The sequence below is a fragment of the Choloepus didactylus genome, chromosome 7, assembly GCF_015220235.1.
Source record: "Choloepus didactylus isolate mChoDid1 chromosome 7, mChoDid1.pri, whole genome shotgun sequence".
Classification (NCBI taxonomy): domain Eukaryota; kingdom Metazoa; phylum Chordata; class Mammalia; order Pilosa; family Megalonychidae; genus Choloepus; species Choloepus didactylus.
This window is the reverse complement of record NC_051313.1, coordinates 68588743-68607706: the sequence shown is the minus strand read 5'-3', so window position 1 is coordinate 68607706 and position 18964 is coordinate 68588743. Positions and strand designations below refer to the sequence as shown.

Sequence of the window (18964 nt, the reverse complement as noted above, 5' to 3'; positions counted from 1 at the left end):
ATATGATACATATACACAAACATAGACATGAGAACATATAATTTTCCTACCTTTTTATCGAAGAGATTTTTCTAAAATGTAATATTGCTAATATTGTTAAATCTTAAAGGCTGAGTTTTTAGACTTTTCCATTCTATAAAAAAATACTTTAGAATGAAAACTTGTTGGTTATCAGATATTTTTTGCATGAATAACTTAATTAAATAGCTGTTAATGTAAGGTTTAAAAATGTAACTACAAAAAGATGAATTTAAGAAAAAGTAAATTAGGTTTTAATTTCTTAAAATATAAGAGTTTTAATACACTATGTCAACAGACATGGAAGAAATAACATTTTATGTTTCATTTTTCAAAGTATAGAAGTATTTACGGGTTTTGGAAAATACATATAGAAGGAAATAAAATGAAAAAAATTAACATTGTAAGATTTTCAGAATTTTTAACATGTATAAGCATTGTAGTAAAATTCAAGTCCCCTAAAGAGCAAAAGCTGAGTGTCTGCTTTCACTTAGTGGTCTAGTATTATCCTTATTTAATCTATTCACTAATAAGAGAAAATTAATCACTTTCTAGCTTTGTACTACAGAAAGTGCCAGTTGATTTCTAAGGAAGCTGTTACTCATGATACAGTGCTCTTCTGCGTGATGCTGCCACCAGGTGTTCATCTTCAGGTGCCAATTGGGCAACATGTTTACCTCAAGCTAGCTATTACAGGTAAGGTAAATAGAGGCTTTGGGGAAACATTTTCTTCTTTTATAAATGCTCAAAATCAGTACTGATCTCTTTAGGAAGCAACCACTTAAGTCACTAGTAAACATCTCTGTGCAGCTAGATTTAGTGAATAGACAGATTATAGGTGTGTGGATGCATGTACCTATATGTTGGAACTATAGCTGTGTCATGTTATTGTATGAAACAAAGAAATTGCCATTGGTTAGAGAAATGGTTCTACAGCATTGAAAATTTATTGCCAACGGAACCCTAAAGGAAAGAGGCAAGGGAGTGCGTGAAGACAACCACGAGAAACACATACCAGCATCTCTTAGTAGCCATGTGTGGCTGTGTCATTTATGAAGTTGAATTTATAATACTCAAAATCAGTGGATGATATATGTGATTTACTTACATGATCTACCAGTGTCAGAAGCTCTACAAGTGTATTCCTTATTGTGTGAATTTTCATTCCCACATTTTCATCCTAAAATTACCTCACATACTTGTTTTAAAAAGCCTTCTTAATGATGTTCAACATTTTCTTGACTTTTTGAAGTTGCAAAAGTTAACATTTGTATGTCAGTAGTAGTGTTGTTAGTAACCATTCTAATAGATTACCACTCAGGATTTGGTAGATATATAATATACTACAATAGCACTATTACGTTTTCTTTCTTCACCATCACTAATGCCAGATTGCCATTCAATAGCTGCCCATCTTCCCCAGTGCAGTTATTTTCAATGTATTTTAATTTACAAATGGATTACTTTTGTATTTATTTTGGAGTCATGTTTCAAATGTGAGGTAATTATTCTCTCTGAAATTTGGGCTACCCACAATATAACATGAATATATATTTATTTTCCCCTATTTTTAAATGTTACTTCTTAGCAGTAGTTGGATTAACATTTTCATTTAGTTACCAAAAATAATACATTGTATATTAAAACATTAAAGCAACTTAAATTATATAAAGTAAAAGGTAAAATTTCTCCCTTTGTCTCCCCCAAATGATTGACTGGCCACTGGTAAACATTGTTAAAAGCTTGATGTATAATTTAAATTACATTAATATCTTTTTACATCTCTGTGGTTAACTTTTGATATCATTTCTTGTAGCCCATTACAAAGTTTATATGCTTAAGGAACAGATGGTTTCCTGAATGTATTATTAACCTTATTATTATCACTAGTAGCTTATGGCACACTTAATAAAAATAGACTGCTTATATTACGGGTAAAGTATTGATTTGTTAAAATCATTTCAGCACATATAGGCTGAAGTGTAAATACATATACTATATACATATAGAACATATTATTATATACACATTAGGTGTATAGTTTTAAATATATACTGATAGCATCATAAAATTAGTATGTTTCATCCTCATTCAGAGCTTTTTATATTTTCAGAATTGAATTTCTTTGCTGTGACTTTTTCTAGGTACAGAAATAGTGAAGCCATATACACCTGTGTCTGATTCCCTACTCTCAGATTTCCAGGAACCACTTCTTCCCAACAATAAATACATGTACTTTTTGATCAAAATCTATCCTGCTGGTTTATTCACACCAGAGCTTGATCATCTTCAGATTGGTAAGTATTTTTGTGCATGTGTGTATTTACATGATTAGTGCTATAGATTGGATCATGTAATACTTGCCCTATAGTTCTCTCCATTTGGGTGTTTCAAATATCTTAAACTCAACTTTTCCACAACCAAAGTCATCTTCGTTTTGTCCCATCCAGCTTAAACTTATGCCTGTATTCCCTATTTTTATTACTGCAGTATCTCTGTTCATCCTTGACCCAATCTGGGAACTTGCCTCATCCTTGAGTCTTCCTGCTTTCTTCTTCCCAGACCACTTGAGTCTACCTCCCAGTGACTTTTTAACCTCTCCTCCCTATCCGTTCTGCCTCCCTCTTAGAACAAGCCTTCATTATTTCTCTCTTAGCCTCTTACTGGTCTCTCTCACTTGCCTCTAACCTAGTACTTTTCTTTCAATTAATCATCATCTTCCAGTTCCACCTCCAAATTGCCCCAAGAATAGATTTAATCACATTGCCCTGCAGCTTTTCCCATTACATATACCAGTTAAGTCTTTCATATGGCTTATAAGGACTTTCATGATCTCTCCAGCTTCATCTCTTGCTACACAAAAATACTTTTGCTACTCACAGTTCCAGACATGTGTCATCCTAATTTATAAGCATCTCCATTTGCCTTACCCTTGCCCATCAACCCTTTACCTGTCAAGTGCCTTTTTAAAGTCCTAAACAAAATATGACTTCCTGTTCTAAGCTCCCTCCTCCTCTGAATCCCCCAATACCTGACACTTTGTACATACCTCTACTAAAAGAATAAATATAGTCCTTCTTTACATGATTGCAGTTAAGAGCAGAGACTACCTTACTTATCCTACAGATAGTTCAGTTTTGAGGATAGAAGTCCAAATCAAGGCATCGTCAGGGTGATGCTTTCTCCTTGAAGACTGTGGCATTCTGGGGTTGGCTGCTGGTGATTCTTGGTCCTGCTTGTCACATGGCAAGGCACATGCTGCATCTCCTGGCCTCTCCCTTCTCTTCTGGGTTCCGCTGATGTTCAGCTTCTGGCTGCTCCCTCTGTGGCTTTCTCTGTCTCTTTCATTTTGCTTAGTAATAGGATTAAGACCCATCCTGATGTGGCTGGGCTACACTTCAACTGAAATAACCTCATCAAAAGGTCCTACTTACAATGGGTATACACCCACAGGAGTGGATTGAGAACATTTTTTTCTGGGGTACAAACAGCTCCAAACCACTACAGGTAGTCTACAAGTTAAGCATTTATCTTGTGTTTCATCAGTGTTTTGCCTTCTCAGTTTCCCTGCTTTTTCTCTTTTCCTGATTTAGTTTATATTTCATTGTTTAGGAGATTTTGTTTCTGTAAGCAGTCCTGAGGGCAATTTTAGAAAATCCCAGTTACAAGAATTGGAAGATCTCTTTTTATTGGCAGCTGGAACAGGCTTCACACCAATGGTTAAAATTTTGAATTATGCTTTGACTAATATACCCAGTCTCAGGTATGTAATTTTATCTTTAATATCCTTTGTGAGACAATTTAGATTAGTGTAAAGTATTCTAAATTGATTAAATATGCAATGGACCTTAATAGACATGTTTTGATGTTCTTTTCCCTCATTCACCATTTCTTACTCTGTCTCAAATCCTAGCTGTTTTATTAATTTAGTTCTTTTATTTCATTTCAGTTTGGTACTTTTGGTTACCTAATGGCACACACACACACAAATTCACCCTAGTTCACCTTTTGACTTTCCATTTGTGCATATTTTAAATGTAATTGAAATAGTTCTGAGTTTTGTTTTGTTTTTCTTTTAAGGAAAGTGAAGCTGATGTTCTTCAATAAAACAGAAGATGATATAATCTGGAGAAGCCAGTTGGAGAAATTGGCATCTAACGATAAAAGGTATTAAATTGGTATTTGCTCTGTATTTAAATATTTATACCTGTGTAGTCTAGGCCTTATCCCCTTTGTTCAGAGCTGTGCACTGACCAGGAAGCTCCTTTAAAGAAACAATAAACTAATAATTCTCTAAATGTGAATAATGCTAACCACCCCCAATACTGCCTGGTAGGATCAAGATTTTATATATATATAAAATGTATTCTAGGTTTATGATCATGCTATGTTATTTACAGATCAGGGTTTCATTGAAAAGATAATTCAAGATTTTCTTGTATAATAGAGAGCAGATCAAATAAATATGTTAAGTATGGATTACACAAAATTAAGCAGGTATTTTTACTGCAGGATTTCTTAGAAACTTTAATATGCTATTGTCCATTGTGACCTTCCTAGAGGGGGACTTCTTATGCATTGTTTAGCAAGATTCTCTTCCTTTATGTTTGCTTGTGTGCATTGATACGTATTAATAGCCTGCCCTGCCACTAGTGGTCCTTGGTCTGCACTTGATAAATGCCGGTATTGGCAATAGAAAAAAGTTCAAATCACATTGAACCTCAGTGGTAGAATGAGGCAACAAGTATAACCAGGGGAAAATGTATTTCATTGAAGAAGTGCCAGCACAGTCAACTGAAATAAGAAGTAATTTAAATAGGCATATGCCCCATTTCCTCAGAAGAGATTTCAAAGGAGTACGATATTCAGAAGAATATTTTAGAAGACAAGTGAATTGGACAAACTGTCATACTCTCTAATGCATTTCTATAATTGTTAAAAGCTATTTTTAAGTATTTCAGGGCTTCATAAGTTGTACAAAATACCTGAAGTAAAAGTTTATGTTTATGATAAACTTATAAGGTTCTAGGCCTTTTAAAAGTTTGAGTTAAAGCCTTTAGAAGCTCAGTTTAGCTAGGGGCTCCAGGTTTTTCTGAATATTCTTAATAAGGTAATGCTGTGATCTTTTGTAGGTTTTTTTTTTTCACCTTGTTTTTCCCATTCCTCTCTGTTTCTCTTTTAATAAAGGACTTTCACAAATTAAGGATAACCTAAAGTTATTTATCCTTGAAGTATGTACTATTCTTACCTACTTAAAACATAAACCTAAAAATATTTACTATATTTAAGTAGTAGTATAACACTTTAGAGCAAGATTCAAAGAAGTAAAAATTCCTAGGTTTTTAATTTTCTTTGGCATTAATTTTCAAGGTGGGAAATTGGAAATAACATTTAGCAGGAAGCCTAAAGGTCTAAATTTCAGTTCCCATTCACCCCTCACTGGCTTGAAACTTTATTAAAAAATTATTTCTCTCTCTCTGAGCCTGTCTCTTTATCTGCAAAGCAAAATGACATTTTTCATTCTTTATTTCATAAGGCTCTTGCAAGGATTGAAGGAGATAGTATAAATGCTTTGGAAACCGTATAACCCTACCTCTGGTATTTGAAATGTGGTTACAGAGCACATCTATATACATGTGGTTGGTTTCTGTATTAACAGTTTGACCTCCTGTTTTCCTAAAACAAACATTTAAAAGAATTTAAACAGACACAGCTAGATTTTTAGTTAGGTTCTAAAAAAGTATTCCTGGAAGTTTTTCAACAAAAATATTCTTTAAGATAGTTCTCTTATAAAAGAAAAACCCATTTTACCATTTATTTTGATGAATAGACACTGCACATGTACTCTATTGGTAGGAGTCAAACTTGATTTAATAATTAGCTAGTAAAAAGGAATGCAAAAACAGCCTCTAAACTTAGTGTCTTTTAGCAAAGTCAACTATGTTTTATTTTGTTTTGGTTTACATAGTTTGGGTTGGTGGAATTGTAAAGGCTAGAATCTTGAGGATGAGGTAAGGCCCCCTTTTTTTTTTTACCTCTGGATGACTGGCTCTAACAGCACTCACCAGGTGAGTGAATCCTTCCAGCTTGCTGGAGAAGTGATGACATTCAGAGTTCTGACCTGCCCTTTATCCTCCTTATTCCGTTCAGTACCTTCTCTTGCTCTCCCTTGCGTGCTTCTCTGAGCACTCTTTATCCTTCCTAAACTTCTTTGTCCTTTTCTGAAGACATTGCTCTCCTTGCTTGTGGTACTCTGTTGGCACTGGCTGCTAGCATTGTCTGATTTGCCATTGGAGAGTCTCCTGGAGTCTCATCGTCAGACCCTTGTTGGAAATCAAAGGCCATGCTTGTGTACATGGCTTTGGGTCATTAACGGGAATTTTACCATGTTTTGAGGCTTTATGGAGAAAAAGGAGAAACCAAGCCTTAAAGGTTTATTGACATGTTTTGATAGTACTGTTCCATCAAATCATAATTGTCAAGCCCCATACATAAAAGGAAGTAAAAGTTCAGATTTCATATAAGGTAATTTTAGTCTGTATTTTAGGTAGTGGTTAAGGCTATTTTATATATTAATTCACCCTTTCCAATTTCTTGACTACCCTATGTTACTCGTAGGACAGCATGTTGGCTTATTTTCTCATGCAGTCCAGAAATTGTAGCTTTTCATTTTCCTTCATTGCTAAGCTCAATAGAATTGTAAAAAATAGGTTCTTGGTAAGTATTTTTAAGAGTATTTCTCTTTTTATTTCAATCCAGTTTTCGTAATGTTGCATATAAAATAAAATTGAACAGGAAAAAACGGTTCATTTACTCAAACCTTATTCAAATATGTTTTACACTTGAACTGCAATTCAATTTGTATTGAATTCACAGTGTTCCAAGCCTAGCAAAATCTTACACTTTTATTTGTCTTAAGAAAAATCAGAGAAAGCAGAAAAAAAAAACTGTGCATCAGTGGATCTATCTAATTAACTATGTCAAACTGAAATCCAAATTAAATTTCACTTATCTTTCTCTTAAATATGTGAGTAGTGTTATGTGGCTAGATGGACTTGGTCTTACACATTGACGCATCCCTCTCTCACCCTCGATAGAATGCACTGGCTCTGTGAGTTCCGTGCTTTTGCAGAACTGATTTTGAGGTGCTGGACAGTTTGACAATAAGGCTGACTTATGGACAGGATTTTGTACTATATAAGTATTACAAATATTTTCTTTCCTTTTCAAAGTCATTTTTGGAGGCAATAACTTTATTTTAGTAAAGCTAGTGGCACATTCTTCTGTATAAATAATAGCATTTGTTGTTTTTTTCCCCATTTATAAAATGAATACACATTTATATAGAAAAGGTGTAAGCAAGAAAATCACCCATAATCCTACCACCACTCAATAAACAACTATTAACATTATGGTCAGTACATACACAGACACAGACACAGACATAGACTTTTTTCCTCTGTTTGTATTTTTAAAATAATGTAGTCATATTGACTATGTTTTTTATAACAACATTTTCTACTTATTGTATTGTGGGAGTTTTCTTTGTATAGAATACCCTAAACCAGTGATTCTCAACCAGGAGTTATTTTGCCCCCTAGGGGACATTTGGCAAGATCTTAAGACAATTTTGATTGTCACAACTAGAGGAGGGGATGCTACTGGCATCTAGTAGGTATAAAGGCCAGGAATGTTGCTGAACATTCTACAGTGCATAGTACAGTCCTCCACAACAAAGAAGTATCCAGCCCAAAACGCCAATAGTGCTGAGGTTAAGAAATCCTGAGCTATGCTGTGATTTTTAATAGCTCCCTTGTATTCAGTCATGAGCTTACCATAACTTATTTAACCAATCCCCTATTATTTGATATAGTGATTAGGATAAAAATTTAGCAGCAGAGTCACTAGGTCAAAGTGTTCTAAGGCTACTTTATACATTTTTTTTGACAAGTAATCTCCAGAAAGGTAAAGTAGCCAGCCAAAATTAGCACATAATATTGTTAGTGTCTTTATTTTTCCTCTAGGAAAGGTAGGGTTGGTGTTTGGGGCATATGAAAAAGAGAAAGAAAGGGTTTCCAGGCAGCTAGGGGATGGGCCATAAAGGACAGGAGTTTTTTGAACTCAGTTATGTACACCAACAGAAGATTATTTTGCTTCACTTCAAGCATTTGAGTGCTCACTGTATGCGATATCTGCTTGACTTTGGGAAAAGACACAAAATGAGTAGGGCTACCCTAGTGGTAGAGAAGTGCAGTACATCAGTCACTGTAGTCTGTGCCTTGAGAGGAAAAAATAGCATGCTATAGAAGTCTAGGAAGAGGAAAGAATAATTCCATTTGAGTAAGGGTGAGATATCAGTGCTGCATGGAGGAAACATTTTGGAAAACAATTAGCATTTCTGTGAGCAGGATAAGAAATTTGCATAGTGGGACTGCATGAGCAAAGACCTGAAGACTGGGATGTTCAAAGTGTTTTAGTGTAAGAGCAGAGTCCAGTTTTACTGACATAAATGTACTACATGAAGGAGTACAAGAAGGAGAACAATGTGAAATAGCTTTGTAAGAATAAAACTTAAACTTTATATCAGTATCTGAAGTAATCTTCGTAGTAATCATTTCTAATCTCCTTGTTTTACAGTCTAAGAAACAGGGTAGGCTGTTTTCTTTAGCCAGAGAAAAGCTGGAGCCCCAAGGACTGTGAAACACTGTTCAGTGGACAGTGAGGAATCACTGAAGCTTTTGAAGCAAAGAAGTTGGAAAATTTGAGTTTTTAGAAGAACTAATATGGCAGCATTGTGTAGAATAGATCGGGGCTAAGGCTATTGTAGCATTATTTTAGAAAAGATATATAATGGCCTGATCTAGAGTTGTGGCAGTAAAAATGGGAAGGTAGGAGATATATGTGAAAAATATGAAAGAGGTGGGTTTTGGAAGCTGATTGGCTAGAGGAAGAGAGAATAATTTGTTGTTTGACTGCAGACTCTGTGTGATTTATACTGAATACATCTCTTTTTCAAGATACTAATCTCAAATCACTGTTGACCTACTTGAAAATAAATTCTTTTGACAAGCTTATATATTCCCACTAACATTTAAAGCTCATGGGTATTCATCAGAAGCAGGTCTGTTTTCTCTTTCTCTCCTCATGTTGTTTTGTACCCTGTGAATTATCTGTATTTGTTTGCAGATAACCTTTTCCAGAGTCCCAGTCCTTTCTAGCACTTTTGAAATCATAGGCTAGAGGAGATTTCTAGGATGTTTACTAATGTGCTCCCTCATACCTCTAGCAATTTGGTGTTATAATTGTTTCAGACAGTAAATTGAAATATCCAGAAATATCCCGAAGAAAAGATTCCACAGTAACTTATATCTTGATATTGAACAAGAACTCATTTATTAAAGAATTTTTGAGTCTTAGCTTGGAATTTCTCCTGCTCTACTATAAGCACTTTTCTCCTCCCATGAAGAAGGAAGTAAGCAACATTGCAGCCTCCTTATAATATCCCATAATTGTATGCATGCCACCTGTTCACTTTTGAGTGCCTAATAGTTACAGCAAAGGGACTGTTGTGTGAATGAATACAAAATGCATGAGAAGTTTACACCATTTATGCAACACTCTCAGTTATCTGTCACCATTTAGTAGATGCGTGCAGAAAGTATGCCACTGATTAGGCCTTTTTTTCTTAGTATCCCAATAAAGGAAAATATTAAATGAGTACTTAGTGCAAAGGACAGGAACTGCAACATTACTTTATTCATGTTAGCAGTTTTATCTCAGTGATAAACTCATTGGATATACAGCCAGAGGAGACTACCTTTTATCTTTTTATATAACAGGGCAATTGTAATCTTTTATTCATGTCTTTGTATAATTGGAAATTTCTTAAGACAGTGGTCTTCAGCTGCTTTTGGGTACCCTTTGATAATCAGATAAAAAGTTGTATAGACCTTCTGCCCCCAAAAAATGAACTTAGAAATTCACATGCATTTTTATATGTAATTTCATAGATCCCAGCACATGTCTGTTCTTCTAAGAGCAATTTTTATTTTTAACCAATATGGCTTCTTTCTATTCATTGAACAAGTACTTTTTTGTGCATTTACCAAGAGCCAAGGCTGGATACGGTATTGAACAAGATAGACAATGACCCTATTCTCATGGAACAATAAATGAATATCACATTCTGAAATTATCTAAAATTATCCTGTTTTTAAGTGCTGGGAAGGAAGAAAATTGGTTAGTGAGAGAGAGTAACAGTAGAGGCTATTTCATATAAGGTGGATCAGAATTGTTGCTAATCCTAAATGGGAAACTTGAGAGTGAGAAATAAAACATAATTCTGTAAATGTTTTGAATATAAAATCATAGAATATTATAGTTTTAAGAGGTTATATAGTTTTCTCCTTCTTGTGTTAGAAATGCACAGCTAAGACTTAGAAGTTAGGGTCTGGGTATAGAACTGGGACAGGTCTTTTGGCCCCCGGGTTAGTGTCCTTGTTTGATTGGTGCTGCTTGTGCCAGGCTTGTCAGTATTTTGTAACCTCAACCCAGCTGAGGCACAGCAATTTTAGGGCAGCTGTGCCAGCCACGTCTTGCTTCTGTTCTGATATTTGGTTTCTAAACCCCTCACAAGGGAAACTGCTCACTTCAACTTTTTTAAAGATTAAGATTAATATGTAATCAGTTCCTGGTACTATACAGAAAATAGCTCACTTACTCACTGGAACATGTAGAAATGCATTTGATCTGATATTACTGAAAATGGTAAGAATTTGTGTTTGCAAAAATGGAGCAAAGAGAACAGGTACAATGTAGAATTTTGATTTTGCTGTGGCTCTTTCCCATCAACTACCTAATAAATTACTAAACCTCTGGGAAGAAATGGCCTGTATTTACATTGTAAGATTTGGTTCGACATTCTTCTTTCTCATTTTAATTCTGTACCCTTTCTTTTACTTTCCTATGTTTCATTCCACAAGTATTTGAGTGTCTTCTATATGTTGGACACTAGGGATACAGTGAAAGCCAGAAAATATCTGGTCCCTGCACTCATGGAATTTACAGTCTCATAGAGAAGGTAGACATTAATAAATAATCATTTCAGTGACCACATTTTTACAACCTGAGCTAAGGGTGGTGAAGAAAAGGAAAAGGAAACATTTCTATGGCACATATAACAAAGGACCTACTCTGGTGGGGTTGCAGTGCTTCCCTGTGGAAATGATCCTTGAACTAGGAACATAGAGCATGTTACCCGCCCCCCCCATCACCATAGCTGTTAGATTCCACTGTCATTAACCATGTCCCCCACCCCACCCTACTGCAGCCCCTGCTCCCTCCCTCTTAATTACCTCCTGGCTGTGCCAAGTCCATTAGCTCCCCACCACCACCACCAGAAGAGTGAGGGGTGGTAGAAGGACTACCAAAAAAGGAAGGAGAATGGGCAGAGTTATGGCAATGAATACTGAGAGAAGCAGACAGTGAGATGCTCTTGGTGGTGCTGTTCACAGAGATAATGCCAGGCGTGGGCCAGGGAGAGCCTAAGTCCTGAATGTGTTGATATTGAGGCCTTAGAGAGAGCAAAAGTAAGAAGTCAAATATACTGTTGGTTATGAAGGTGTAGAACTCATTGGAGAGGTTTGAGCCAGAGATAAAAATGCACCTGTTACTGTTAATTGTTCTTTACTGTGATTTATATGAGCAGATTGTTATAGAAATGTGAAATTCTTTGAGCCCCTTTGGAGCCCTCTTTTTAATGAGCTCACTAAAATGGCCAAATTATTTTCCTTGACTATAGCAAAAGCTATTCCTTAGTAAAGGTGGATTTAGACCTTATGTTATTAGATCTTTGTTAATAATCTATTCTAGTGCCTTTCCAGCAAATGTATAAATTTTTATATCTCAAATTGTTCTCTAAAGAAAAAAAAAAGAAAGAATATATTTTAGGGAACTTGAGGTATTAAGAATATTTAAATAATGTTTATTTTTTTAAACTTTTGTTTTCTCTAGATTTGATGTTGAATTTGTTCTCTCAGCACCTACTTCAGAATGGAATGGCAAACAGGGATACATTTCTTCAGCTCTTCTTTCTGAATTTTTGAAAAGAAGTTTAGATGAATCCAAAGTCCTCATCTGCATTTGTGGACCAATGCCATTTACAGAACAAGGAATAAGGTAAGTAGGAATGTAGTAGGAAACAGAATGCTCAACCCCATGAAATAAAGATCTTCTCATAAAAAACAGTTGACTTTTGGTTCTTTCCTTTCGTATGAACCTACACTTTATTAATCTGTTACAGCCTGAGAAAATAAAATTTTAATCTTCATGCAGATGGTTGGAGGCCAGGACTATGCATAGTATTAGATGTGAACACAAAAGTAAGGTACAGGCAGTTCTTATTGATCTCTGCTAATGACTGGCAACATGGATAAATTCACACAGGTGCCACAATCTTACTTGGGACGTTAGGTTCTACCTCTTCTGCTAAAGCTTTATAATATAATATACAGTAATTAATAAGCAATGTTTGCCTCATTTTAGATCTTCCTTTATTCACTGCAACTGGGTAAAAATTAATAAATAATAATGATCAAAAGCCAGACAGCAAGACAAAAAAGGAGAGACTAGAACATAAATAATCTAAGACGAATAGTTGAACCCTGGGTAATGAAAAATAAATGGCAGTCACCATCATATTTGAAATTCACCTCCTTTGATCTGATTTAACTCTAAAATGGCACTTTAAAATATTTTATTAAATATAGCCACTATTGAGTTTCTAGGTGATTTTAAAGATGTGACTGCCGTAAATTCTGTTTTTTCTTGTCTGGTATGATTGAACCTAACATTTTCTAGATTATTTTCTATTTTGCTATTTTATTTTTAACTTTACTTATGAAAAAGATTGACCCTAATAAATAAAGGCATTTAAAAAGTATATTTCTCCATGTTGTATTAACAATATACTTTAATTAAATTTAGGTATATTTCTGGATTTTAATTCTTACAGGAAAATGCTCATCTGGTTAACTTCTCTCAACTTAGAAAAATTTTTAGTTTCTGTTTCAGTTTTTACTCTTTTAAAGCTAAAATGTTAAAATCACAGTGAAGACTAATGATATGTTTTGAAGTAAAATAATTTTTTACAAAAAAGGCTAAAAGCTACATTGTCTTCTATTTTATTGACATTTCTATTTTAGAAATACATCAATGCTTACTTCATAGATTGCAGTATAATATTACCTTTTAAATGAATGGGATGATAAACTCTAGCTCTGAAGGAGACCATCTTTATGGCCACCTAGTCCAATTTCCCACTAACTGAGGAGGCTTCTCTTGGTAGATATGCTAGTGGTATCCAAAGTTAGAACTATATTTGGAAGTAGACTGTTTTCTCAGATGAATTGTGAGCTTCTCAAGGGCAAGGAACATGTCTTCTTCATTTTGGCTCCCTGCAAGGCTTATCCCATTCCCTTGCTTACTGGTGCCTCAGTAAATGAGTCTTCAATAGAAGGTAGCTAAGATCTTATTATTTTTACATTTTTTTCAATTGACTGTGGCCTCTACAGCTTTCTTTTCTTGGTTCACCTCAGAACTAATCTTTTTATACTATATGATCTGGCTTGCCCAGAACTGCTCAGGAGTATTATCAACCATTACACATGGATCCCTACTGTTATTCCCCTTCCATGCTGCCTAGAGTTGCCTTGGGAGAAGTAGCTTGATTCAACTCAGTACTTGCAGTTCATAGCATCTGTCTTTGTATCTTTCAGTTTAAGACTCATTCTTTTATTTCCTTGTCTCCACCCTTTTAATGTATGTGACATCTCTTTTAATTGGCAGTTACATGGACCTTGTTTTTGCTCTTCTGAAAAATGACACTGAGACCTACTCTTAGAGCCCTCCAAAGTTGATTTCATGTCTGCTACATAGATTTAAGCACAACCATCCCACACATGCCCATATTTGGTGAAAATATGTCAGAGTTGTATGATATGATAACAGAGAAAGATGTGGAGAATTCCTTATAATTACTTAGCTAATAACGGCTCTTCCACCTACTAAATATACATTTTGTTTATTACAGAGATGAATTAAACAATCTGTGCTTCCAAGACCCTCACTGGCTAGTGGTGGAAACAGTTATACATACTGATATCTAAAATATTAACCAAAATACCATAAATACTCTTAATAGAGATGAAACAACGTGTTTTAGAAACATGGAGAAAGAAAATTACTTTTTGCCTAGGGGTGTGTGTTTTGAGGGAGGAGGAACTACATGGTCAGAAATAAGTGCTTGAAATGATGACTAAAATACTGCCAGTCAGAGGGGATGGAGAAGGGTAGTCCAGGCAGAAGGAGAATGAGCAGATGCATAAATGTGCAGATATTCAAAAGACTAGACTGCTGTGACAAGAGTGAGAAGTAGAAACTGCCAGGGAAAAATAGGATCGGTGCAGATAACAAGAGGTTTGACTGCTTCATAGAGTTGGCCTTGTGACTTCTATGGCATACCACCTCTTTGAATATGTGTGTATGCTCTGGTAGCTACTAATGTGTGTTTGAGTCTTGGCTCTGCCACTTAAAAATCATCTTGCAGTCATTAGCTGGGTGGCCTGGGGCAAGTTACTCAACCTTTCTAAGCTTTAGTGTACGCAACTATAAAAGAGAATAAATAATACGACAGTACTTATGTATGTGGAATGTTTAGCAAAATGACTGTATATAGTAAGCACTCAATAAATGTTTATTATTTTCAGCAGCATTTTAAACAGAACAACTGCTAAGATTTGAGTCTCCATTTATGTTTTCCAAGTTGAGTTATAGTTAAGCAGCACCTTTTTCCCTGTTAAAAATGTGAGGAAGAATGAAGATAGGATGCTGGGGGATCAACACATTGCTTTGAAAACTAGTAAAAGGGAAATATCAAGCAACTTATCCTGTCTTTTTAATATATGAACTCTACTACTGGGTAACCACATAAATGGGTGGAAGTTTTTCTTTTATCAAAGTCCACAATTGAGAAATGAAGAAATAATGATCGAAGTAGTAGAATGTCACTATTTTTCAATCCCTAATGAACTATTGGATCTATACATAGATCATCAGTGCTTGGCAGGATCACAAAAAGAGAGGCAACCAAGTCTTATGTGCCTCCCAATGGAAGAACACATTTGCTAAAAAGAATTGAACCTGTCCAGATCACGTTGTTAAACATGTTCCAGGAACATGTTCTTAAATTACATCATAGGGATGCAGCAAAATGGGGACTGTGGGAGGCACGCCAGCTAAAAAATCTGATTCTGTGAATAAATAAATTGCAAGAGAAAGAGAGAGGGATCTTATAAACCAGAAGATACCTAAAAATCTTCGCCAATCATAGTGAGTAAGTAGACTTTAATTGGATCTTGATTCAAACAAGGTATTTTAAAAATTATGGTATTATGAGACTATCAATAATCACTGACTAGATGCTTAATGATATTAAGGATGTTAATTTTTTGGAAGTGATGATTGTATTATTTTAAAAATATACCTACTAAATGGGCAAATGAAACATAAAGTACTATGGTTATGCTGGTTAACTTGGATCTTAATCCTTTATTTTTTTTAACATTTTTTCTAGAAACATGTTTTATATTTGTTTTTCAGGTTGCTGCATGATCTTAACTTTTCCAAAGATGAGATTCACAGTTTTATGGCATAATGAAAAGCTGTCATTGTCCTTTATTCAACTGATTTATCTAAATTTGTGATTGCTTAGGCTTTCTTAAGAAAACATTTTTGTATATACAAAAAGGCTAACCAGAATCCAGGCTTCCACTTCTTAAATGAAATCAAATGTTCCTTCACTACAGATGACTTATGCTTTATTTTGTACCATAACTTATTTTACTACTTCTACTACTGATATTTGACCGAGAAAGTCAATCATGGCAGCAAATACATATGGGAGTCTTTGTTATGAATCACAAATTCCCTTACCATTTAAATTGTCTATATCACTGTTCTACAATAAGTACTTATGTTTTTTGACATGTTAAAGTGTAACGTGATCACTCTGAACATGTTTTTATACTGTAAAATGTCTTCTTAGCAATACAGATTGAATTTTACATTGCACTGTTAACTCAGGAAATGATCACTTACATCCTTGTTATTAATATTCAAATGTGGAATGTTATGACTTACTAAGTGATCCAAACATTTTTTGTGTATGCGTATGGCATTAATATAGAATAAAATGATACTTAAGTACTTTTTAATCCTTTTGGTGGAAATGTGGTTGAATGCAACTATTGGGTATGTATCTAAGGGGATTTAAAAAGGCGGTAATAAAAGATACTGGAGGTGCTTCACACATGCAATTTTGGACTAGGTATGTCAGAGAGTTTAAGAGAACTTGACCTGTTATTTTGATTCTTAGTCAAAACCAACTCAAGACATCAGGAAAGGGGATGAAAGTGTGGTATCTGGTCCTATGGCCTAAAGTAATCATTTGGTGCTTTGAAATGCGTTAAATTTTAATTCTTTTTTGAGCCCGTCTAAACCAGCTGGGAAAATGAGGAACACTGTCCTAGATGGTGCTTTTCCTGACTGACTGCTTTCCTCACAGCTGGTAGTTCAGCAGGGAGCCCTCCTGAGCTCTGGTGTGTGGACAACTTATTCTCTCTCCCTGCTGCTATGTACAACCTTCAAGTACTCAACAATTATGATTCACCAGAGTGTATCAAGGAAAGTCACTGTGCACTTTCCATGAGGAAATTGTATTGAATGCATAAGTGGCTTCTGCATAAACTAATTTGGATTTTTCAGTCTTATTTAAAACAGCAACAACATTTCACAGAAATTGTGAAATCCCTGCAAATGATTTCGTTAATGGCTGAAGCTTCACTGAATGAATGATGTATTCAAAAGGAATGCACTATAAGCATTCCCCAAATTACAAACACCCAGGTTATGAAGCTACCTATGTGCAAATAGCTGGTTAAACACTATCCCTTTCCAAGTGCCTCCCTCTTCTATAGCCAATTCCACCCGCATCAACATTCACCCAAACAGGAATCTAGCTGTCCTGGGCTGACAGGGTAATCCATTCACTGGCAGGGGCATTCTCTAGCTTTATGTCTTGCTACTGTCTCCCTTCTTTCCTTAGTTTAATGGGAATCATGTACTTTCTGTAAACCCTTTTTTCTCTTGTAGTTCATTTGTAACGTATCAGCTCATTCTACTTTAGCCAATCTCATTCTCATCTTTACTAACCATCTCCCCCTTTTATTCTCTTTCCTCCAATCTTTTTCTAGTTACCCCAACTGTTTTAGTTTGCTAGATTGCTGAAAGCAGATAACCATAAAATGGGCTGGCTAACAAGTTTACAGATTTGAGGCCGTGAAAATGTCCAAATCAAGGCATCATCAAGGCAATGCTTTCTTCCTGAAGACTTGACTGCTGGCTGTCCTGGATTCCTCTGTCACATGGCAGCATCTACTGGTCTCTCCCTTTTCCAGGTTTCATTGCTTTCAGGCTTCTTGCTTCTATGGCTTTCTCTCTTTCTGTATTCATCCATTTATAAAGGACTCCAGTAGGAGGATTAAGACCCACCCGAGGCCACACCTTAACTGAAGTAACCTAATTAAAGGGTCCTACTTAGACTAGGTCTACACCCACAGGAATGGATTAGCTTTAAGAACATAATTTTCTGGGGTACATATAGTTTCAAACCTCCACACCAAGCAGTTTCCTCTGTTTATATCTAAATGTGAGTGTCTTTTCCTCATTCCTCCTTTTATCATACTTTAAAGCCAATCTCTTTAAAGTTTTTAAAACAAAACACTCTTCTTAGTGCTCTCATTCACTCACATGATTCTGTCAGCCTATGTTAATAATTCCAAGGTTGGAATCTCTAAATCTCTAAATGAGAATCAACTGAGCTTTAGTTTTCATTATCCAGTTAACTCCAGAGACCACTTGGATATTCCACAGTCTCTGAAACTGCATGTCCCAAACTAAGCTTTCACTGTTAGCATGTCTCCCAAAGTCTGTACCTCCTATTGAATTTTCTGTCTGATTCCCTGTTACTACCTTCCATCTAGCCAGTCCTTCTAGAACCATGAGGAATCAACTTCAATATGACTGTCTCCAATCTGACTTCTCCATTATCAGCTAACCCTGCCCTATCGTCTCTCAGCTGGATTAGGACAGTAGTCTGAAAATTGGTCTCATTGCAGTCCATCCCCCATTCCAGCCCTCTGGAAGGCCTTGGAGGGGAAATAAGGGTCCCAGTTTCCCTTCGAATACAGTCATATATTCTAGGGTACAAATAAGAGTTTTAGTTGTGACAATTACTCTCAAGCAGAGAATTCAAAGACTCTAGAAAGATCACATACATGCAATAAGGAAGGGAAATTATGCTCAAAGTCATTTTTGATTGGGAATTCTGATTGCTTGCTTTTAAAAAAATCAATGTAGTCTAAGTACAGGGTGGCTCAGATATGTCCTCTGAAGACTGCGCTCAAGTCATTGGCTAGGCAGAGCTTTTATCTGGAGGCTCTGGGGAAGATTCTTCATCCAAGCTCATTCAGGTTTTTTACAATTCAATTTTCTGTGGATGTGGGTTTGAGGTCCCTGTGTCCTTGCTGGTGGTCTGCTAGGGGCCAGTCATTGCTTCAAGACTGCCTACATTCCTTCTCAGGCATTGCATGTGGCCCCCTCCAGCAGTGGCAGATCAAATCCTTCTCATGCTTCTAATCTCTATGAATTTCTGTTCTGCAGCCTCTCTTCCCCCAGCTGGAGAAAGTTATCTGTTTTTAAGAGCTTAAGTGATTAGGTTGGGCCCACCTGGATAATCCAAGATAATTACCATACCTCAAAATCTGTAAACATAATTACACCTGGAAAATTCCTTTTTGCTATAAAATACAACATAGTCATAGGTTCCAGA

At 35.6% G+C, this 18964-nt stretch overlaps 1 protein-coding gene across 1 annotated transcript in view; it reads left to right on the top strand.

Moving 5' to 3' along the window:
- The window catches only part of LOC119539371 (cytochrome b5 reductase 4), a 96617-nt gene extending 80336 nt beyond the window's left edge, over nucleotides 1-16281 (top strand). Inside the window, exons 11-16 of the mRNA XM_037842887.1 lie at nucleotides 574-714; nucleotides 2163-2315; nucleotides 3631-3781; nucleotides 4099-4185; nucleotides 12031-12195; nucleotides 15676-16281. Coding sequence (XP_037698815.1) covers nucleotides 574-714; nucleotides 2163-2315; nucleotides 3631-3781; nucleotides 4099-4185; nucleotides 12031-12195; nucleotides 15676-15730 — 752 coding nt within the window. The 3' untranslated portion in view covers nucleotides 15731-16281. The remainder of the gene's footprint in view (nucleotides 1-573; nucleotides 715-2162; nucleotides 2316-3630; nucleotides 3782-4098; nucleotides 4186-12030; nucleotides 12196-15675) is intronic.
- The last annotated feature ends 2683 nt before the right edge of the window (nucleotides 16282-18964 follow it).